General features: G+C 37.4%; 1 protein-coding gene across 1 annotated transcript in view; it reads right to left on the reverse strand.

The window, feature by feature from the left end:
- The window catches only part of KNDC1 (kinase non-catalytic C-lobe domain containing 1), a 70,468-nt gene that overhangs the window by 40,369 nt on the left and 6,160 nt on the right, over window positions 1–23,939 (reverse strand). Inside the window, exons 3-5 of the mRNA XM_074875012.1 lie at window positions 21,760–21,818; window positions 2,448–2,594; window positions 227–344 (exon numbers count right to left, since the gene is read on the reverse strand). Of these exons, the coding sequence (XP_074731113.1) occupies window positions 227–344; window positions 2,448–2,594; window positions 21,760–21,818 (324 nt within the window). The remainder of the gene's footprint in view (window positions 1–226; window positions 345–2,447; window positions 2,595–21,759; window positions 21,819–23,939) is intronic.

The raw sequence follows: 23,939 nt of genomic DNA on the forward strand, positions 1-23,939 counted from the left end.
CAAATTAATTATTTCTGGGCAAGTCACTTTTAATCATACAGGACACTCTAAATACATTAATTATATTCATTAAGAGTTTTATGTCCCCTACTCCCCACCCCCAATCCACAAATATTTAATAATAACTTTCTGATATCTAGAAAGGAACCTATAACAGGAAAGTACACAAACACATTAGATATGTCAGGCAATATAAAGTTCTAGACTAAATACATTTTAAGGTTACCTTGAGAAGCACCAAATGATTCAATTGAAAGAACCCTTCTTCCAACAGCAGACAAGCTTCGACAAATACTACTTGATGAAGCAATCTTCAGTTTTTCTTCACATAATGACAAAATGCTCTAGAGAAAATTAGTTTTAAATACTTATTTAATAATGAATAGATTTGTGAATTTTGACTAAAGTGAATCACGTTAACTCTCACAGTACATCTGCAATTTATATGATGAAACATTGGAGGTCTTTCTTGCACTGTTCATTATACCATGTGTTTCTATTATGTGGTTGAATTAATTTCTTATTTTTACCATGGACTATCATGTAATTACTCAATACAGTTCAAGTTCTAGCTTACAGTTAGAACTCTAAGACCAACTGACAAAAATTAATTATCTTAAATGTTACCCTTTCTGAATAACATACTTAAAATGTAAAGAGCCAGAGTGTGGATTGTTTTTTAAACAGCCAGTGATCCACTTGAATTGAGTGACACAGGCAGGATAACGAATGTTTTTATTAATGAAATTATATTAAAAGTAAATCCTGTATATTTTTAAAACTACAAAATAGAAATATCTAGAAAACATTATTCCCAATTAGATAAAGCAATCATTATTAGATAGCAAGAAGAAACAATATTACGTATCTCTAATCTGTAGCCTGAGCATCATTTGATGGCATTAGCACTGGTCTCACACACAATTAATTACAGACATTCACACATTTAAAAACCTGTCACTTTGGGCAGGAAGTAGAAGAGCGCTGCCTTTCCAAATGCATCCCACTGTTTCCTCAGGAACTGTTCCTAGATAAACATTGATGAGACCTCATACAGCTCTGAGGAGCTGCTCTTACTTCCCCATTAACTTGCTCAACTGCTCTTCTGCTGTTGTGAGTGGAAGAAATTGTCTCTGTTGGTTCATGTAGCAGATTGAGGAAGGACAGGAAAAAGTAAGACAGGAATCCAGCTGTGCTGGAGTCCAGTGAAATGCCTAGGAAAGTCTATGGGTATTCCCTCTGTATAGCTCCCCCCACCTCCTTTCCACCCAAGAAAGGGCCCAGTGGAAAAGGAACAGAAAAAGAGAACAGATAGTCACAAAGTGACCTTCATATATTACACTAGATCAGCCTTGATCCACTCTATTTTTGGGCTGATATAAGTAGTCAGCAATAGCTTTCAGGGACTAGAGACCAATTGGAGATGATAGGGAATGCTATACCATCCCTTTCCTGACTATGATCGAAAGTAAACAAATAGAAATACAGGAGTTGATCAAGCAGGCTCTATGTCCTCAACCAGGGAGCCAATATTATTTGCTTTATAAAAATTAACCTATTCATTCTTCTGTTGCAGCACTCTTTCTGAAAAGTATTGATTATAGGTGCTATTACCAACTAGAATATACACTATCAGCTCAGGAAAAAAAACACCAAACCAAAACAGACAAGTAGACAGCACTATTCTGAAGTAGAAAAACTGAATCCAAGAAAAGTCACATTTGGACAACTGTTATTCTCTGGCTACAGTCTGCAAAAACAGTGCATTCAAGCTAAACTTTCACACATTAATGTCAAATAACACTGTAATAGCTAACCAACATTTAGAATGTAAATTATTTAAAAACATCATCTTGAAAAAGCGTATATATCTTCAAATTCTTTCCAAAAACTACAGGTAAAGTAAGAGGCTAAATGGAATAAAATACAAAAACAATTAAGATATCTAATGAAATACTACTAAACATTTACATATTTACAGAAAAACTAGTTGCTAGTAATGCTTTATACAACACCACTTTGAACATGCCAAGGAACAGAAGTTTCCTGGGGCGTGGCTCCCTCCATCCCCTTCTTAAATGCAATCCAAACATCATTGAAGGCACTATACAAATTTCACAGCATAATGCCTGTGCTCTTACTTCTAATAACTCTCTCTGTAAACTAAGTATTAAATGGGAAGAAACAGTTAAGGAAAAAATTTAGATCCACAAGCGTATTCACCCAACTTTCTTAAAAATTGAATCACCATTAAATATCTATATCTGCTTTTCAGGTTGTATCTCCATTAGAATAGGAAGAAAAAAGAATTTCTGCTGAGTCTGGGAAAACCTCAGCTTTCTTGCAAAATCTGAGCACATTACATATAAAGATCCTCTACTAATGAATATATACAGAAATATTTTTGTCACTTTTTAAAAACAGAAAATTACGTAGGGCTGTTTTACCTCAATATCTGGCCTATTTTCAGGATTCTCTTCTTGCGTTTGTTCCAGCAGAGCATACAGATCTTGCCCAAATTCTGATTCTGTTTCAGGTTCTAGTATATATTCTATTGCTGCTTTCAACGTTGCACCCAAAGAATAGATGTGTGCCTGCATGAAGTTTAAAAAAAGATATTAAATATGCTACCAACTCTCTCTCTCCTGTTAAAAAAAGCTCTGAGATCACAAGGGACACTGCTTACATTGTTTTCATTTTTAACTTATAACGTAACAGGTTACTAGAAAGGTACTTTAATTTAAACAGGAGGAACACAAGGGGCTTCAGTCCTCCTTTGGGGGATAGGCTTGTTGCAAACAAAAAGAAGTAACCCTGTGGGGTCCAGCTAGAATCTTTTTTCTTCCTCACCAATAATCAGTATTACAATTGTTCATCAGCTACAGTTAAATATAGAACTCAGGCCCCTGTGTGTGTGCAAGTAATATTTAAGTTAGAAACATGCTGGGAGATTGAACTGGCATTCCTCTTAGCAGGGAAAAAACCACTTTGACAGAAAACTTTGTGAGTGCTATCAAGCATACAGAAACAATACAGCATAATATCACTTGTCTCTGAAGACACCTATGAAAGAATTTTAAGAAATATTCCACATTTGCCACCTCTGCGTCTCTTAAAGCACACAACATTGTGCTGAGCTCCAATAAAAACGGAGGTGAGCCAACAACCTTCTTAAATCTAGTGTTAATACATTAGATATGCCATACAACACAGCTATCTCTTAATTTTAGAAGTTTCCTGATTCTTAAAAGAAAAAAAAAAAAACAAAACACCAAAACCTTTTCAGATCTGCTGTAGTAGATAAGTGCAAGTTTGTGCAAACATTTCAATGGCAATACAGCACAGCCAGGAATTCATGTGTACTGAACGCTGCCCTCTGAGGTTTACAGATACATACGTAAATAAAAGAATGACCAGATTTGTATATTAAATCTGGTTGTACTAATGGTTGTACTAATGCATTTGCTATAAGCTTTACTATTTTTCCACTCTAGAAAGAAGACTGACTCTAAGGACAAAAGTAATTTCCTCTCTCCACCCACCCCATTTTCTCATTAAGATGTATTATTGTCTCTAAATTGTATGAAGGTGACTTGTTCCACCTGTAGGCATATATATATACACACACACTTTCTAGTGTGGCAGGGCAGCTCCATGAAGGGTAGTGTAACACTACCTCATAAGGAAGTGGTGTGTGTGTGAGTGTGCAGCTTGGACAGTTCCACTTCTTCCCCCCTCCTCCATGCCCCTCCCCTCCAAACCAAGAAAGCATCAACTAGCACTGACTACTGGATCTAAAGCCTTGGTTTACCCTTGGTACACATCAAGACTAAGACAAAAGTCATCTGGTTTAAAAAGAAGAGATCAAAAAATTTTTTGCAAAGCAGTAAATTCTGTCTCTTCACTGTTACACAACTTCACCATTAAGCAGAAGAGGTAACTGAAGACTTTTGTTTTTCTTTCAAGAATCTCAGAGGAACTCAACAGGAACTGTTATGATTTTTATTTTGATTTAGCAGAAGAATGAATGCTGTTCCATCTATTCCAAGAGTAAGGGTTACTTCCTCCCCTCCCCCCCCATTAAGCTACTATAACCCACTTAGTGACAGTAGCCCTACTGAACTATGCTGCTGACAGACTGGCATGATTTTTTTTTTTTTGGTAAAATAAACCAGACTATATTGGCAAAAGGGTACAAAATTGTGAATCCAGCCTGAGCAAATAACCCACTAAAAAGATGATGGGAAAACAGTTATTTCTTCATACTTCCTGAAGCTAGAACTACCCCCACCCATACTTATTTCAGCTGCAGAAAATTATCTCCACCCTGGACTAACAGAGCTCCTCACGAAGGAAGTACAACTCCTATTAATGAATGTTTAGAGGATGATGGTCTTACAGTCTGCACAAGTTAACTTGCTATAAAACCAACTAGGTATAAATTAACACCTTTCTAAGCCTGCCCAAGACTGAAGGACAGTACTGTCTGAAAAAGAAAAAAAAATTCTAGATTTATACTTTAGTGTCTTAAAACCTGTAGAAGAAATTTAACTAAAATTCCTTCCCCAACATCCAAGAATTTATGAAGATCGTTTTAATTTTTTCCTGCAGACTGTTTCATAAGCTTTTGATCAGTGAAGAGGAAGTGTACAGAACTTATTCCTTTTATATTAAACACTGTTTCAGTGAGCTATATCATTTTGCATTTCTCAATGGACATCATAACAAAAAACTAAAGTTAAAAAAGAACAAGGAAAGAAAGACAAACTCTTAAAAAATATAACAGCGCCATTTAAAGAAATTTTTGTATAAATGTAATATTGTACTGTGTTTAATATATTCGATATCAGTAAGTTATACTATGTATTTGATGTGACCTGCAACATCACCCCTGATTCACAAAATGACTATTAAAGAAACAAATTAATCACTGCTCTAAGAACTGAAGGGAAAAAAAATCATAATGTACAAGTTATGGATGTATACTAGGAGGACCAAGCAATGTCAGAATATCAGATGAAGTAATGCCATACAGTGCGGGAACACCTTTGAATTCAGAAGGTACTTCTGAACAAAATAACCAATTTCAGCCTCCCTATACCATTTTGAACATCAGGAATGGGTAGAAGAATTGTTTTATTAGGAGAATTTGCTTTTAGATGCTAACATCCACTATATAACTGACACCAAGCTTCACTGATGATACTTTAAATATAATATATATTGCTTAAGTGCTTTTACATCATGTAGCAAAAGTAAGCAACATATTACATTTGTATTCTATCAGCAAATCTTGCACTTCTATTTATTCAGTATAGTGTTCTATTTCTAGAAATGCTAAGGTTAACAAAGGCAGCAACAGGAAAAAAAAAAATTAATCTACTTATTCATTCTTAAAAAAAAAAGAAATAAAAGAAAGAGAAAAAGCAACTAAGACTCAGCCTCCAGAAACAGATAATGTTGTAACACTTGGCATGTCCCTAACAACACACATCAAGAGACAGGCTGTAGCCATGAAGTAAGAATTGAAAACAGTTTACCTCAACTTGTCAACTTACTTGACACATTTCTTCTTTCCTGGTGGGCATTTAGCAAACAGAATACTTAAAGGAAACTCAGTGAACTAGAATATGAATGGAAAAGATTCTTGTTCCTGCTTCCTCTTCTTTTTGTACAGTTCAAATGTGGTCTTTTACATGTGTCTACAGGCATCACTTTTGAGGCTATTCTATCATTTGGACATTACCTGTACATTTAAGCCTCTCTAAAAGATGTGTGTGATTCCTCAGCATCTGATTTCATTTACAGAATGTAGTATCTATTTCAAATACATAGGGCATAAGAATAGGCAAGAGTTTGTCTAGTCTTTTCTCAGTAAGAAATTTATAAGAAATAAAGTATTTCTTATAATACAGAAGAATAATAAAGCATATTTGAATATAATCTCATTATATACAACTCAAATACCAACTCCAAAAGCAGGACAGAAAGATGAGTAACTTAACTTTGAGGGAACAAAATTTTGCCTTTTGACAAATTTTCTTTATCCCCATAAGGATGAATGTGGACATTATAGGACATTGGAACAGGAAGGGCAGAGCAACATACTACCTTGTTCCACCTTTTCCAACTAATAATTTCTGTTCACAGTGGGCTATAGCTCATATCTCCTGGTCTGCCTTTAAAAGCACAAGTGTCTGAGATGCAAGTGGATAGGCTTCCGCTCCCTCCATTTTGCTATCCTGTTTTAAAGTTCACCGCATCTTTTCTTGTACAAGGGAAAGGCCAGTTTCATATTAAATAAAGAAAGATTTTGTTTTTCCCCCTACACAGAAAATTGTTCTGTTGAGATACTTCCTTTCCTCTGACATCCAGGAAAGCTAGTTTTGAAGATGGCCATTCCAATCACCATAGCTTGTAATTAATTTCTATGTTAAAACATTTATTGGGAACTTCAACATCTTTTCCAACTTGAAACTTTCTCCAATGTAAATCCCCTTTTTACCTTTCCCCTCTCCCAGCTCCCACCACTGCCAGCCCCACAAGAAAAAGGGGAAAGAAAATCCAGCTATTTAATCAATTTCCTGAGGTGGCAGTAATATGATATGTAAAGGTATGGTATATGGTATATGATACTGTAAAATATGTAAATGATATATGATAATGTATGTAAAATATGTAAAGCAATCCAACATAACCTTAAGTCTCTAGTCTGAACTGGAGCAATGAGAAAACGAGTTTGTGATCATCCACTAGGTGGGGCGTTCCCCAAGTTTATGGATCAAATCTGCTTCTACTTATGACAGTGTTTAGGCTTAGGAAAAAAAAACCAACTTTCTAGGAACGGAGAGCAAGACGGTAAATGTGAATTCATAAGTATAAAATATGTAATGCTCACTAGAAGGAACTGCTCTCAGTGAAAACAATCTCACAATTAAGCTAATGTTTTTTTCTGTGTTAGAAGGAAAGTAACAAACAAACAGGAAAGGGCAGCAAACAACTTTCCTTCTACTGGAAGACAAGCAAAAATTCATACTGTATTGGCAATTAGGAATTTTCTTAAAGAATTAAGAGATTTTTTTTTTTTCCCCCAGTGAAGATTTTTCCTTAGTTTCTGAAAAAAAACCTCACCTGTTTTAAATCTAAGAATACTTTATGAATAGGAACTGTTGCATTACAGCATAATAATATTAATAGATGATAAACAGCGTGCATTTCAAGAAAGATCCAAAAGCAAAAACCCACAACAAAACAACCTCTTCTCAATTCCTAAAGAGACTTAAGTTAAAGACTAAATGTAACTTGTTAGAAAAATTACACAGACCGTACTGGCAAGACAGCACTAACAGTATCAGCTTTAAAAAGGATGGAGGGGGGGAAGGGAGGAAGTCACACTGGGAAACTGGATCTCCAGATTTAGTCTTAGAGAGTACATCTACTCTTAGCCAAAAGTTAGCAAATATAATAAGAATCGTAGGTGAAATGATGATCATATGCATCACTGAGAAGGCTATCATGGAAATAACGTGACCTTTAAAAATCAAAATGGCAACACGAAGAAAAGATGTTTGAGAAAAGCCACATGTATGATTTGAGGTCCTGAAAGTCTTCCTTTCGGCAATAGGCTAAGGGAGCTCATGTATTTCAGAGAAAAATTTGAAGGTCATAATCATACAAGTAGCTTCAAATCAAGATAACTTCTAATACTAAGGTGCTTTCCAAGAGACAAAGGCATAACCAGATTCAAAAGTGAAAAAAAGAAAAACAGGTAAGAATTCAAAAGGTGAATATATTACATATTTTTAAAGTGTTCAGGCTAAGTACTGGAAGCACTTACCAAGGGAGAGGACAGCTTCTGCCATCATGTTAGAATTTTGTATCATGAGTGAAATACATTCAAAAAGGCTTCTGTCAGTTCCAATCAAAAGATACTGGGCTTGCTGCATGTCAATTTATGACCATTTAACACTATAGGAAGTGAAATCAGAGAATAGAAATGATTCGCTCTGGATTTAAAATCTGCAAATCAAAAGATCAGGAGAGGAAGTAAAAGCTCCAAGGCTGCACACAGAGTGTGACAGAAGCTCTGTTGTAATACTGCTTGACAGGACTAAAGAACTAAACTTCTATAGGAACTCATACTTGCAGACAAATACTACAGAAAAAAGCTGACAAAAGAGCTTTTGAATACTGACTGCATAAGCGTTTAACATATTGCAATTACAAATAATGACCATTTACATTTTGTATGGAGATTTTACTGAGTTCAGAAATGTAGGTCTTCAGCAGAACTGAAAAAGACAAACCACAGTAGAACTAATACTTCCTGTAAAATATTTCTGACTAAATGATAAGCTGTGGGAATAGTGTAACAATTCTTGGTTTTGACATTCATATCTGACCCTTATTTTACCTTGCAGTTTTTTAACTGAGATTGCTGCACACATATAGATGTTTCCACCCTTTCACAATTCAAAGCATTTAAAGGTTCCATAAATGAAAGCTTCAGTGTTGTTATAAAACTCAGTTTTATAAACAAATTCAAGCTAACACTTGAGAAAATTACTATTGGGCAAAACCATTTAATATTTACTTAAGTCTTTTTTCAATGTACTCACTAAAATGTACTATTTTTATGCAAAAGAGACAGTCATGCTCTTCAGCAACAAAATGAAAGGGAAATAGGCCCATTATTTTAAATATTTTCCTTCATTATAAAGGGACCAAACACTTTTCCACATAACTGTAATTACTGGAAGGTGCTGCATTAAATATTAGCTTTTTATTCATTTGGCACTTTGGATGTGTAGATAATTAGTAGGCAGAATATACTAGAAGTACTAAATCACTGTAGACTAATAGCAAAACATATACTCTAGCTTAAATTGGTACTAAAAGCTGGAAAAACAACATTTTAAACCAAAGCTATACTTGCAGTTCGTCCCTTCTAACTACAGTTGCTGCTTAGCTTTGTCTGAAAAAATTCTTCCCCAAAAGACTTCGAAAAAAAAGGGGCACAAAAATATATCTACAGGTCAATTTTCTCAAATAATCCACTCAGCTGAAGTTTGCAAGTATTTCAACTCTCAAATTGCCTTTTAATTTACCAAACAACTGAGTGAAAGCTTTCAAGTTTTAACATATTCTTACACAAATGTCAGGTGATTAGTTTACATTGCAAAACACAAGCAAGGCTTCATAATATAATCATCTAAAAAGCAATGCTACAATAACATAAAGAGAAATGAACCAAGCAAAATCTAAATGCACTTGGAAAGAGCATGTCACATATCCTGCAACTGAATGTTGCCTACTCCCTACATTGTGACCTCTATATCATTCAGTTTGAACTGAGGAACTCAACCTAGTATGTCACTCTAACCTCACTGGTTTGTAGTTGCGGGCTTCTTGTCTATATTGATTCATGACAACTGTTTTATCTCCATGAATTTGTCTAAGCTTTATCCACACACAAACTTTTGCATCTATGTTTTGCAGCAAGAATTTCTGTAACTTACTGCATAACAAAGTACTACTTCCTCTTGTTTGAGTCCACCTGTGTTCATCTCATTGTTACCACCTACTTCTTCATTTATGAGGGCTGGCAAATACTCACTCAATGGCTGCCTCCGTGGCATACATCACAGATTTCTAGCATAATTTCTCCCTCAGGGCATTCTCTTCCAGGCTAAAGAATATTACTCTAAGTAATTGCTCCTTTTATGAATGCTGTTTCACCATCTGGTCCTGGAAATTTATTTTACTGCTGTTTTGTCAACTTGGTCACTAGTCTATTCTGACACTCTTATTTGAGCCAAGTTTTTGATAATTCCCCATAAAGAAGAGTTCCAATGCAAGAACCTCCTGAAGGTCCTACAAGATGAAAAACATTAAACAGTTCTTCTGCTATGGCTTTCTTTAAAAAAGATTTTTTTGTATCTATCTCATTCATCTGCAATCATTGCAAACTTTGGGCAGCATTTCTGTGTTTTCATAGATGACCAGCTGGAGTGCATGGAGCTCTGTCTGGGGATGGATGAGGAGCCAACTGAGAGTTTATGAGCCAGTATTAAAGGGAGGGCAAGGACAGGTCACGTTACAGTGGGGGTCTGCTACAGGCCACCTGAGCAGGAAGACCAAGTGGATGAGACCCTTTATAGACAGATAGGAGCAACCTCACATTCACAAGCCCTGGTCCTCACGGGCAACTTCAACCATCCCTATATCTGTTGGAGGGACAATACAACAGGGCACAAGCAATCCAGGAGGTTCCTGGAGTACGCTGGTAACTTCCTTCTCAGGGTGATAGAGGAGACAACGAGGAGAGGTGCTATGCTGGACCTTGTTCTCACTAACAAGAAGGGGCTGGTGGGGAGTGTGAAGCTCAAGAGCAACCTTGGCTGCAGTGACCATGAAATGGCAGAGTTCAAGATCCTTGGTGCAGCAAGGAGGGCACCCAGCAAGCTCACTGCCCTGGACTTCAGGAGAGCAGACTTTGGCCTCTTCAGGGATCTGCTTGGCAGAGTAGCACGGGATAAAGTCCTGGAGGGAAGAGGGGCCCAAGAAAGCTGGTTAATATTCAAGGATCACCTTGTCCAAGCTTAGGAGTGATGCATCCTACCAAAGAGGAAGTCAGGTAAGAATGCCAGGATGCCTGCATGGATGAACAAGGAGCTCCTGGACAAGCTCAAACATGAAAAGGAATCCTACAAAGGGTGGAAGCAAGGACAGGTAGCCTGAGAGGAATACAGAGAAATTTTCTGAGCAGCCAGGGATCAGGTTAGGAAAGACAAAGCCCTGATAGAATTAAATCTGGCCAGGGATGTTGAGGGCAACAAAAAAAGCTTCTATAAGTATGTTGATGATAAAAGAAAAACTAGGCAAAATGTGGGCCCTCTCCAGAAGGAAACGGGAGACCAGGTTACCCAGGATATGGAGAAGGCTGAGGTACTCAATGACTTTTTTGCCTCAGTCTTCACCAGCAAGTGCTCCAGCCACACCACCCAAATCACAGAAGGCAAAGGCAGGGACTGGGAGATTGAAGAACTGCCTGCTGTAGGAGAAGATCAGGTTTGAGACCATCTAAGGAACCTGAAGGTGCACAAGTCCATGGGACCTGATCAGATGCATCTGCAGGTCCTGAGGGAACTGGTGGATGAAGTGGCTAAGCCACTATCCATCATATTTGGGAAGTCGTGGCAGTCTAGTAAAGTTCCCACTGACTGCAAAAGGGGAAACACAACCCCCATTTTTGAAATGGGAAAAAAGGAGGATCCAGAGACTGACAGGCCAGTCAATCTCACCTCTGTGCCCAGTAAGATCCTCCTGGTAACTATGCTAGGGCACATTAAAAATAAGGAGATGATTGGTGACAGCCAACATGGCTTCACTAAGGGCAAATGGTGGCCTTCGATGGCATTACAGAATTGGTGGATAAGGGAAAAGCAACTGATGTACCTGGACTTATGCAAAGCATTTGACACTGTCCCACATGACATCCTTGTCTCTAAATTGGACAGACATGGATTTGACAGATGGACCACTTGGTGGATAAGGAATTGAGTGGATGGTTGCACTCAAAGAGTTGCAGTGAACAGTTTGATGTCCAAGTGGAGAGCAGTGATGAGTGGCATTCCTCAGGGGTTGGCATTGGGGCCAGTGCTGTTCAACATCTTTGTTGGCGTCATGGACAGCTGGATTGAGTGCACCCTCAGCAAGTTTGCCAACGACACCAAGCTGTGTGGTGCGGTCGACACGCTGGAGGGAAGGGATGTGCCATCCAGAGGGACCTGGACAGGCTTGAGAGGTGGGCTGTGCAAACCTCATGAAGTTCAACAAGGCGAAGTGCAAGGTCCTGCACATGGGTCAAGGCAATCCCAATCACAAATACAGGCTGGGCAAAGAGTGGATTGAGAGCAGCCCTGTGGGAGAGGACTTGGGGTATTAGTGGATGGAAGTTGTTGATGCCTTCTCCCTGGAAGTGTTCAAGGCCAAGTTGGATGGGGCTTTGAGCAACATGATCTAGTGGAAGGTGTCCCTGCCCATGACAAGGGGATTGGAACTAGATGATCTTTAAGGTCCCTTCCAACCCTAACCATTCTATGATTTGGAAAAAAATTTGCTAGTTTTTCAGACTTCAAGCTTTTTGCATACTTTTTTTACTTACTTCTAATCACCTCCTTAGGCAGCTGTATACAAACTTTCTTTTTGAGATCATCTTTGATAGGAGATACATACTCACTTACAAAAATAATCATATCGTAGGTTTACAGCAGTCTCCATGCTACCTGTAAACACTTTATTTTAACAGTCATACGTTTTGGCTTTCCATATGGCTATGTAAAACACAGGTGACTGCTTTCCACAGACAAAATTGCCAGCATCTAGAGCAGTAATTAATTTGAAAAGCAGTATTGTCAAACCAGAGTGACACCCAGAGAGGAAAAAAACAAAGTAAAATAAAAGTCAGAAAATACAAACTTTTCAACTTGACCTCAATGTAGTGTCAAGAAGCTGTTACCTTAACTATTGTAGTGAAGACTGAGATATATCTTGAGCCACTGGCAGCCACCTTTGTAAACACTCATTTCACATTAAGAAGTCACACAAAGATGAACATAGACATAAGCTTGACCAAATTTAAACCATGCTATTGGTATGAATTTACTCATGTGTTTGCAGGGTGAAGAACAAGTTTCTTACACTTCCATCCCATTTTGTCTCCCTTAATCACAAAGATCAGCACCGCAACACAGATGAATAGCACACCAATTGACTCCTCTCCTGCAGGACTTTAGAAGTATAATTATGACGGGTAAGGAAGAACATTGCAATAAAACTGTTGAAGACCTCAGAGGTTAGATCGCAGAAGTTACACAGATTTGTCTTTAAAGCTTCTTGAACAATGCGATTTTTTAAATTCCCTTTGAAAGTGAGTTTCATGTGCCACAAGTCTACTTCTGATTTATCAGCCATTAACCTCCTTACTTTTAAGTTACCTGTCATGGGTAATTCATTTATCACCTAATTAAATTAACACAATTTATCCCCTGTAGGCATAGAAACAAGGAAACCTGGGAAACAGTTATATGCATGCTCAGCAGACTAGCTCTGTCTTCTCTCAACTGTAGAAATACTTTCTTCATTGTATGACAAATATGATATTATTTGTAGTTACTGAAGTTATTCGTTTAAAAAAAATTATCTTAAACCTAAGAAGAGGTGCCTACTGTTAAAGTCTGTCACTCTGTGATCTGGGTAATGCATTCACACAATCCTGTATCGGAGGATGCTTATTCCACGTTTTGGAGCTATAAAATTGAAGCCCAAAACTTCCATTTAAGAACACTATGGGCCAATAAACTCAAATAGCATCCCAGTTACTTTACCATGTCATGAATCAATGACATCAGGACTCTGATATGCAAAGTATTTGTTGCTGTAATCAGTTCACTCATCTTTGAAATAATAATCTATGTAGTTTTTTTCCTATATTTTTTTTCTGCAAGGAACATATATAAGAATCTTCAACAAACTGCAAATGTAAAAAGCTGGCCAACCACTTCTGAACTTATCCCACTGTGTAATATCTTGTTAAGATCACACTGAAAACATCAATTTTCACAGAACAGCTGTAGGTGATTGAAACAGCAAATGAGTAGGTAGCTCTCATTATATATATTAGGAAGTAAACAGAGGAGGGTAACCAGGAAGGATTTGGTTTGGTTTTTTGGTTGTGGGATTTTGGGGTTTTTTGGGGGAGGGGGCAGGGTTGGGGGCTGTTTTGGGGTTTTTTGCCTGATTGTTTCATAGGGGAATGATTTCTGCAGAACTAAACCTTGCTCCTTTTCTATTGAGGCAGAGAACTCATGTATAATGTGAAAGGACTCAAAGTGTATAGCCCACAAACAAAAAAAGCTTTACAGGGAAAGTATAACATACATATTTCATTCATGTGCTTCTTCAAAAACTGATTAGATCAGCATTCCCGAGTAAAAAGGCAACACCTGTTGCCATTACAGTTGAGAGAATGGGAGAGAGGTTTGGTTGGGGGTTTTTTTTGGTGTTTTTTGGGGGGTGGGGTGTTTTAGTGGTTGGATTTTTTTTTTTTTAAACTTGGTGAGAGGGCTCAAAGGTTCAAGAATCCTGGAGTACATATCCACTAACAGGTTTATACTAAACCTGCTCCAAGTAGTCATCTAAAAAAGCCTAAGTCACTTTGCAATGCATTCCCCCAGAGACAAGATCCTTAGCTTCAAAATCACGTTCTCGATTGTTCTTTGAATCTTTTCTGAAAAGCTGTAACTAAGGAGAATGATATGCAAGTGACAATCATTTTGTCATAATCCAGAAGGTTCTGTTGGACTAAATCTCAAGTAACTTAAGATAACTCTACAACCATCTAATTCACAGTGAAAACTGAACTAGTATCAAAATTTTGTCTTGAGATTCAGGAGTTGTCCATTCTGCCATCTATTTCTAAGTCACTCACTTCCTGAACCTTTCAAGAAGATGGTATTTATTCACACACTGGTGAAATGGTTCTATTTTCAGTTCATGCAAATGTTAAAAATGAATTGTTGTCATTGTTCCAGGAGTATAAAGTCTCCAGATTCAGTCTAGCAATGATCATGGATCTTTTAGTGACCGGAATATCCATGTAAAACAGACATAAAATTAATGAAAGAGAAATCGTTTGATATCAAGTAACGACACGGAATAATTTTGCTGAAGGCCTTCATGCTGCCTTTAAGGATTCAGGCTTACATTTCAAAAGCATTTTCGAACATTCTAAAGAGTAAATAACGGAAATAAGCAGAGTGCTATACAAAATTAAATTCTGCCAATAAGATCAGTATGATGACGGGTCCAAAGAAATGAGTTTGAATGGGTAGTACCAGAAAGTGACAGATAATTCTACCAGGACCAAGGAAGACAACTTTATCCATAGCTGAGAAAGTATCATTACTGATCAGAAGAGTTTATGTGAAAGAGGCTGGAGATAAACAACTGATCCAAAACGTTTGTGCATCGTTAACATTAAGAAGCCTGGAGTTTTTTGACACTGCACAAGCATAACAAGAGAAAACAATCTGCCCTCTTTTGCACAGATTTTTGCTTATGATGGGAACTATCTGCAAATTTATCCAACACAGCTCCTCAGGCATCTAAAAGAGTACACTTCAACTACCGCAAGAACCAACTGTTTTAAGACAGACCACCAAGTCCTCTTTTCACTCCCAGTCTTTCCCTCACAAAATCAAAAACCTCAAACAAGCTGATTTGAAAAACGCTTTTGTACATCAGAGAATAATCTCCCTCAATCTTAAGGAAAATATATAGCTTAGCTTTAATAATAACTTCTTAAAAGAGCCTAATAGCAGAGTAAGGTAGAAACCTAAAATACTACGTATTTTTGTTGAGCAGGTTACCTGTACAGTCAGTCATTTATCTTTTGAGGACATTTTTCTGTCTAAGAGACAGACTATTCGTGATAAAAATAGAAGTCAGTCTGTGAGAAGTTGTGTGTTTCAGATTTAGAGGGAAACCTGTAAAAATACTGGCAATATGCTCAAAAAGCCAGCTAGAAAAGACCAATATGACAACTTTGCAAGCCCAACTTCAGAACTAAGCAACAAGCTGTAGGTTTTGAGGTAATCAAATTATAAACTTTAAGATATTCTATACATTAAAAAAAGAAAAAGGACTGCTGTAAAGAAAACCCACAAAAATCAAACCACCCATTGGCCATATTCTTCTTTTGGTTAGCTCTCTGTATAAAGCAAATAAAGGGTGATACTTGCTCAGTACTAAGTTCCTGAATGCAACCTCAATTGGGCCAATGATGTAAAAGCAAGAGCAGGAGGATTCCATTTCCTCTTCTATAGCACAGTAGAGGCATAGGTAACCAAATAAAAGTAATTTATTTTTGTCACTGAAGGAAAAGACAGCTTTAAATAACACTCAGAAGATAGAATGGTTTAAACTACAGGAAGAGATAAGTCACCATTTGCTGATGACAAGCCTTGCTGCTGTTAGACAGAATTAGTCTCAAGAGGAGGCTACATGGAATTAAGGGAAACAGAACTCAAGAAAAAAGGCACTAGGTGTTTCAAAAGACTTATTTCCCCCATCAGATAAAAACAAAACCAAAAACCCCTCTAGGAGAACATGTAAAAAAAAGTTTTTTTTTTTCTTCCTGCACCAAGAGCTAAAGAAAGAATAGAACAGTAGAGATAATCTGACAGCATTCAAAGCTACTGCTTTAAAAAAACAGGGAAGTGGCAAAGGCAAGGCTTCCTTTATACCTTCTACTGTTTTGATTTGGGAGAAAGATGAAGGCTTTCATATTTAGAGAAGGACCAACAGCTGAGACCTAAGCACTAGCTCAGTAATGATCAACTATTGAGAAATACTGCAGTAACAAACTGTCAGCACAGTTTTCTTCAGTAGGACCAACATATATATACCCCAAACCTTTCTTTCTTTATCTGTTCTCTAGAACAGTAGGTTTCATTTGGGATTTCAACCCATGCATTTATATGCATATAAGATATTTTTATGTATATGGTGTATATATCAATCCAACTCCCTTGCCACATTACATAGGAATAAGCCTATTATTAACTATTTAGTTTTCAAAAAAAATGTAATACATTTTAGCTTGTCTTTTCTATTTGCACTAGTTATACCACTTTGTGTAGAATAGTTTATTTCTAAGGTTGTTGAAACACTTGGACTTATTTTTTAATAATATAAATCAGCGATAACCTACTGAGAAATGCAAGTTGACAGCTGTCACATTCTAGCAAAGACACAGGCAGTGTTCACCCTTTTCTGATTCTGATTCGCTCCCAGGTGAGAGATCAGCATACCCCAACTCCTGCTGTGATAGCAAAAAGTAAGAACATGTTCTAGATGAGAAAACAGAAGTGTGAACTTCACTTTCTTCCCATTCTCTATCCCATATTTCCCCCTTCCCTTCAAGTATTCAACTCTATCACTTTTTTAGTTCTTTTATTTCTGAAAGGTTTTAATCCTGCTGCATACTGAGGTTTCTGAACTACTCTATTTTATCACCTCTAAATAATGGGAGAAGTCATTAAACAGAAGCATTATCCAGTCTGCTTTAGATATATATTAAAAAAGGCAGACAAGACTGAAAATTCACTGATTTCTGTTACAGAGGATCACTGGAATAAGCAAAATTGAATAGCCACATTATTAAAAGATTATAAATGCAAGTTCACACATGGCAGACATCAGTCCTTCATCTCACTGAAAGCTCATATCTTAGAAATGTGGGGTTCTACATCAATGAACTTCTGTGTCAGACTCAATGGCAGTTTTGTGATGCAGACAAATAGCTATTTGAAACTGGTTTGAGACAGCCAATGTTTTTAACCTGAGGCAAACTTGTATTGTAGTGATAGAAGTAAGGCTATTAATGAACTCACCAATATTTAACTATTCCTGTTGTGCCTCCCATTGGTCAAATTTCACAAGTCTAGCACTGTATTGCCCAGGGCAAGAAAATGAAATAGGAACCATTTTCATTAAGAAAAGATTAAAGCTCTTCCTATTTAAAGGAGGTAATCAGGGCTCAATATTAGTTTAAACTGAAGAAGAATTGTTTGATAAGCCCAGTATATAGTTAAGTAAGTAGGCAAATTTTAAAAGAAGCCTCAAACCTGTATTTTTGCATCTTAATGTTTTTCTGGGACAGAAAAAGTTCACATTCTGTATGGCTCTCTACAGTAGCATACTAGTGAAACATTACAAAATTAGAGACTAGCCTTTATACTCAAGATGTTTCTAACTCACTGCTAGCTCAAGATTAATGAGAACAAAAAAGTGGTCAGTATTTGCTGCAGCAAATACAGACACACCTTCCAGCTTAGAGCAGCAGAAAGTGAGATCCTTCCATCAATGCAGGCAAGTAACAGCTTCAGTCAGAAAGCTTTTACTGAGCACAGCCACATCACATACCTGCATTTGCATTAAGAATAAAAGTGAAAATTATAATAAATGTACTGCATAGAAATTCACCTTTTCTTTGGAGTTACAGTGTGGACCATGACTCTAAAGTTTCTCTCCTGTTTCCCTCTCTTTCTTTGCAGCACCAACCCTTAACAGTGCAGTTACTAAGGGACAATGGTAATAGAAGTCTGTAAGGAGATAGCAAAGTTAGAGGGAAAAAAATTAACATGAACAGATACCCAGGAGGTTCGCTATTTTAGTCCAACACTGTCCTAGAGACCAACAGTATCTGCTTGGCTGCCTTTTTTGCCCTTGCACTGTGACAATGCTTACACCAGGAAGTAGAGGACAGAACAGCACTACGCTATTAAATGCTGCTCCAACCACTTAGCAACACAGTCATTTCAAGATCTCTTGAGACCCTCAGAAACTGAAGTCCTCCCTCCAACCGCATAGGCTGGAACTGTGGCAGCGCTAAAGAAGTTACCAGTTGGAAAGCTCAGCCACACTTCACTGTTGGCACCAAAAGCCCCTTTCACAGTTACTTCCTTCTTAACATCTTTCTCTCTAAAAAGTCTGTTCTACACCTGACACTGAAGCTGACAACTCCCTGAAGGGCTAGTTTTTACCTTCCTACTCTCAACAGAAACTGAAGTTGGTGTTATTATTCCCACTTCACAAATGGAGAGCAGGTGAGGAAAAGAGGCAAAAGTCTAAAACAAACCACATGAAATCAATTACTTCTCAGTCCTGTGCATTGCCATTTGGACAAAGCTTTAGGTCTCTTGCTATTTGAAACTGCAACTAGAAACTGAAATTTTTAATAGCATTGTTTCAGACACTAGGACAGTAATGCATTTAAATTTGTTTCCTGTGTCTGTTACCCTTGTGTGCTTGTGAGTGCCAGCTAAGTTTAGTAACTAATTAGACTGGAGTCACAATTCCATTAGAGGTCTGGATCAGTAATGCACCAAGCAGGAAACAAAACATCTCTTGTTGAAATAACTGTAGCTTTATTTGAGACATTTTTTCAAAAAAGAGTTTAAAGAGGAAGAAGTCATCCAGTAGCTATACAAACCTCATTGTGTGCTTCCATTTTAGAAGCCACAAAATAGGTCATGCTCAAATTGAGCAAAACCTCTGGCTGACATAAGTATTTCAAATCAGCTGAGCTTTGACACTGGAGTAACAGCTATCAAAGATCATCCTGAACATAATTAGTAGTTTCAATACTAATTTTTTTCTTTATATTGAAATTGGACTGTTTCGATACAAACACTACTTTTCATTGCTCTCAACAAAGCATACTAAGCAGCTGCAAAAACACTCCTTCAACAAAGAACAACTGAGTAAGGTCATTACCAAAGAAGGAGCAAGCACTTACACAAAAGATTTCAGGCCCCTGTAAAAAGGGCAACTTATTGGTATAGTACAAAGAATCCTACAATACTGTGAAAGCACAAGGGCCCAGGGTTTCCTCAGAGAGATGTCTATAAACCAGTGCTATTGCACAGTAGGAGGTTACAACTAGGGGTGAGGGGATAGACAAAGGTATCAATACCTTTGAAAAAGAGAAGAACTTGAAGTATTGGCAACAAAGAAAGAAACAGCTAGCTTAGAAAGATTACAATATTATAAAGCCTTTGCAACAAGTACATAAGGATTAACCCACTGTAGATCTTGGAAAATGCTAAAGCAAAAGCAAGCCAAGGTCAGCGTGGAATCCCTGGCAAAATTTGATCCGGTACTAAAATACTTAAAACTCAACCAAACTCTACGAGCGGTAAGAGGTAAAACTTTGAAAGTTCCACAAATACTCAGAATCCCATAGCTGTCTGACAAAATGCACATAAATCCCAGAGTGAAACAATACACCTCTGCCTCCACAAAGGGGAAATCCCTAGCTTTTCAGTCTTGTGCATTGTCCTGGAACATGAACAGCTGAGGCAACAGGACACTGTTGTAGCACTGCTCTCCCTGATTTGCAAGGCTCTCCAACTCTCTAGATAAAGAAATAGGAGCAATGGACAGAAATCAGTGCACCCAGCCCTTATCCCACTTCACAATAGACAAGGCAAAGACGTTGACTTCCTTCCACACAAATGTATACTTTCATGTATCTTCATCGACCATTGCAAAAAAAGTAAAAGGGTCAATGCTCAGAGCCACTCCTGACTCAGACAGCTTTTACTGACCGTACAGTAGTTAGTGCCGTGCTTGGTATTTGAATTCATTGCGGCTTAACAGGCTTTTAAGTACTGCTGAAAGAGAAGAGTTAAATAATAAACCTGTACACAGACAAGTTTTACCCAAGAGGGATACAATGGCCTTGTATATCAGACAGAATGAAAACTTCAGTTCACTCAGTATTCCCACAGTCTTCCCAAGTCACCTTGTCCCATCCCTTTGGTCTTCAAACCTCTTTCAGTGTATCTATTTGCTATATGCGTAAGAGTTCAGCAACTCCTAGAATAGGAGAAAGGGTTGGAGGGAAATGCAAGTTTGCCAGAAGAGCAAATAATTCCACAAATCTTGTAAGTGTTTCTGTGTCAAGTCTTGGAGAAGCCTGTTAAGGGGCAAGGGATGGAGAACATGCTTATGTAAAATCTTAAGTCCAGCTTCAGAAGTACAACAAAAAGAAAGAAACAAAAAATAGTCACCTTTGGGTGACTCTGGGACTTGTTTTCCTCAACCACATCTGAATATAAAGACTACTACAGTTGCCAGGTTTACATGCAATACTGGTCACCTCCTAACCAACCCCCACTTACATTGGCCCCCTGTCCCCAAACAAAGACTCCCCAGAAAGCAGACTGGGGGCAGCAGGGAGAGAGAGAACAAAATCAGTAGAGCTCTGCTGGCCTGTATGACTATATTAACAAAGCATAGCAACAGGGAGAAATGTCACATCTCTTAACCTTCAAAGACTGTACTACCTCATCTTCTATAATACTACCCTTCCTGCCTTATCATTCTCATCTTGTAGTACTACACACTTCCAAGGTTCACTTATCCTTTCTCCACTGCCCCAAAACAATACAGAGAACTATAAACATGACTATCAAGGCTATAACTATGAGAAGTAGAAGGTATTTGTATTGAACTACAAAGGAACAGAGTATTTCTTTTTATACCTTGAATAGAACATGTTGCTAATTAAAGCATTTGAATTATCTAAGAATACATGCCAGAAAAAATACTGTATTAAAAAAAGGGTATTAAGCAAGCAAGCACTCCTGCAGCATGCAATGAGATGGTTGACTTGGGAGGCTAATGAATTAGTATAAACAATTTAAATCTAATTTAATTTAACAATGTAGAGCATTTGTGCATTGCAAAGCAACAGATACTCATTTGTTTCTTCATTAAATCAAAGATAAAATTGCTGATTACCCTTCCATGAATTATTTTACTGAAGAGGATGGCAAACAAATTTTATATTTAGTCATAAAAGTTCATGGCTAGTCCCCAAACAAGCAAATATAACCAGTGAAGGATACCAGTGAACATAATATAGACCAGCTGTGGTTTAGGGCAACACATCATTCAGCCAAAATAGATTCTCACATTTTAACAGTTAGTAAACAAATGTTTATACAGAAAATTAATACAGCATTTTAAGTTTACTTTTTATTTCCACAAAACATATCTACACAGCACAATTTACTATTCACAATCTTTAAATGTGTTAAAATTACATGTTGAGAATGCTGAGCTACTGCCAGAAGTACCAAAATTATTAAATCTTCCTCTATTTTACAGATAAATTTATGAACTTGCCTCAAAAGTGTTACCGGTGATATCAAATTCTGGTGGAACAAAGGCACCCTCTGGATCATCTTTGAAAGCAAAAGGATGTTAGATTAGAAACTGGTAGTCTTGCTTGTTTAAAAAACAAACCAATTTGATGATACAAATTTAATGATTTATCTGAAATGAAAGAAATTATGTATATAGCAGTATTTTGGTTCATTCACATCTGATGTACAAAGAATTTGTTATCCATGTTTCTAGCACTATAAGTAAAATGAAGTGCTATTTTCAAACTTTCTGCAAGTACATACCATACTTTTCCTACTAAGAAACAAAATAGACAAAACACCCCCAAAGAAATACATTTATTATGCCTAAACACATCTTGCCTTCAGACATTTATGTTTGGACCAAGTTATCACCTACACTGGTGTGGCTCAGCTGTGGCTTGCAGATTTGATTTGATTAATGGGACATTTCCATTCACATTTTCCACTGCAGACCTGGGTGATAAGGGCTCAAGCAGCAAAAAAACCTGAACAGCTAATTGCCTCTTTATCTACAGGCCAGCTTAGAACCTTGACCTTTCTTCCTTAGTTTGTTTTAATTACGATAAGAGAGTTGAAGAAGCACTTTCCCTGCTTGTCCTGCTTAGTAGAGAACTGAGCTATTGCAAAAGCCACTTCCGAGTGAAGTGGTGCAAGGAAGAAAGGAACATCTTGAGAGACTGATGTTGCTGCTGCATCCAAGCATGCACGTAGTATCACACTGTACTGATGTCACATGAACCCAGTAAAAAACACCAGGGGATTAAAAAAAGTGTCCAACTAAAAACCTACTCTTCACATACATATTAAACTCACCTAGTCTATTCTGTGAAGCCAATGGATGACTGAGATCATTTACACACAAAGACTATAAGCTTCCCTTCTCAACAGGGAGAAGAAAAACCCCTATGCTCACAGGCATAGCATATTCATCATAGCTTTAGCTCTAATAGAACTTCTCTGTATTTCAGAAGTGAAGTGCAAAGGTCTTTTATTGTGAATATACTAAATTCAGTTATATGGTAGAGAGGACTAGAGAGGACTTTTTAAAAATATATTCATATATTGCAGCTACCTGGCACGGCTGACTGTCCAGATGCCACTAACTGATTTACAGTTCCTTACGATGTTCCTGATTCTACTTTCCCACTGAAAAAGAGGGGTATGCAACCAATCCTGCATTCCCCCCACACCAGTTTTTTCCCCGACATTTTGGGAGGACAGAAGGGAAAGGGAACTAATGGACAGACATTTTGACCCTTCCCTCTCCCCCACACCCAGACTACTGCTCCTTCTTTTTATCTCCCCACTACCTTTTCCCTTTCATTCCATAGAACACTTTAAAGGCTGTATAAGCATATAATTTTTATCACTGGCAAAACTCACTGTATTCTTAATATATTGTTTACAATGGAAATTCATCTGATCTGAAGAGACAAGAAGATATCAGAGCTCTTGGCAGAACATACCATTGAATGTTTGTCACTTTAGCACCACAGAACCTGCAGGAAGCAGAACTTGCTGCTAAAGCAGAGGTGACAGGCTGTTCATTTTCTCCTCCCCAAGTGCCTATCTAACAAACTACATTTTAACCAAATAGTAATAAGATCTGAGGGAAAGGGGAAGAGAAAGAGTCTCAAAGACACAGTGGAGTGTGTGTGGGAAACAGAATATATACACAACTTTTTGCATTCCTAGGAAAAACATAACTTTCTTTAAAAAGGACTAATGAAAAGTCTCTTCCTCAGAGACTAACATGACTTCAGGGAACAAAATCTTTGTGTGTTTGCTTTGCATGGGAATTTGTTATCCCACATTTTAAGCACTTGAATACAGCAAATTCCTGGATCAACTGTTTGCCAGCTATTCAATTAGACTAAAACATTTAAGAAGAAATTGATTTTTTTCTTCTTTCCAGCTGCAAAGAAAGATCTTAGTTGAGGGGCATTTTTCATCCACTAGATTTATTCTCTTCAACAAGTCTTTCATATACCCTTACAAATACAAAGTCAGCTTTTTTTATTCCTTTTTTTAATTTCAAGTTGTGACAAGCTCCTTAAAATAAAGGAAATTGATTCCACATTACCCTATTAACATGGAACTAAAAGTTGACTCACATATCTGAGGAATTTAAGCACAAAACAAATACCACAACAATTA

Source organism: Strix uralensis, chromosome 7, assembly GCF_047716275.1.
Source record: "Strix uralensis isolate ZFMK-TIS-50842 chromosome 7, bStrUra1, whole genome shotgun sequence".
NCBI classification, from domain to species: domain Eukaryota; kingdom Metazoa; phylum Chordata; class Aves; order Strigiformes; family Strigidae; genus Strix; species Strix uralensis.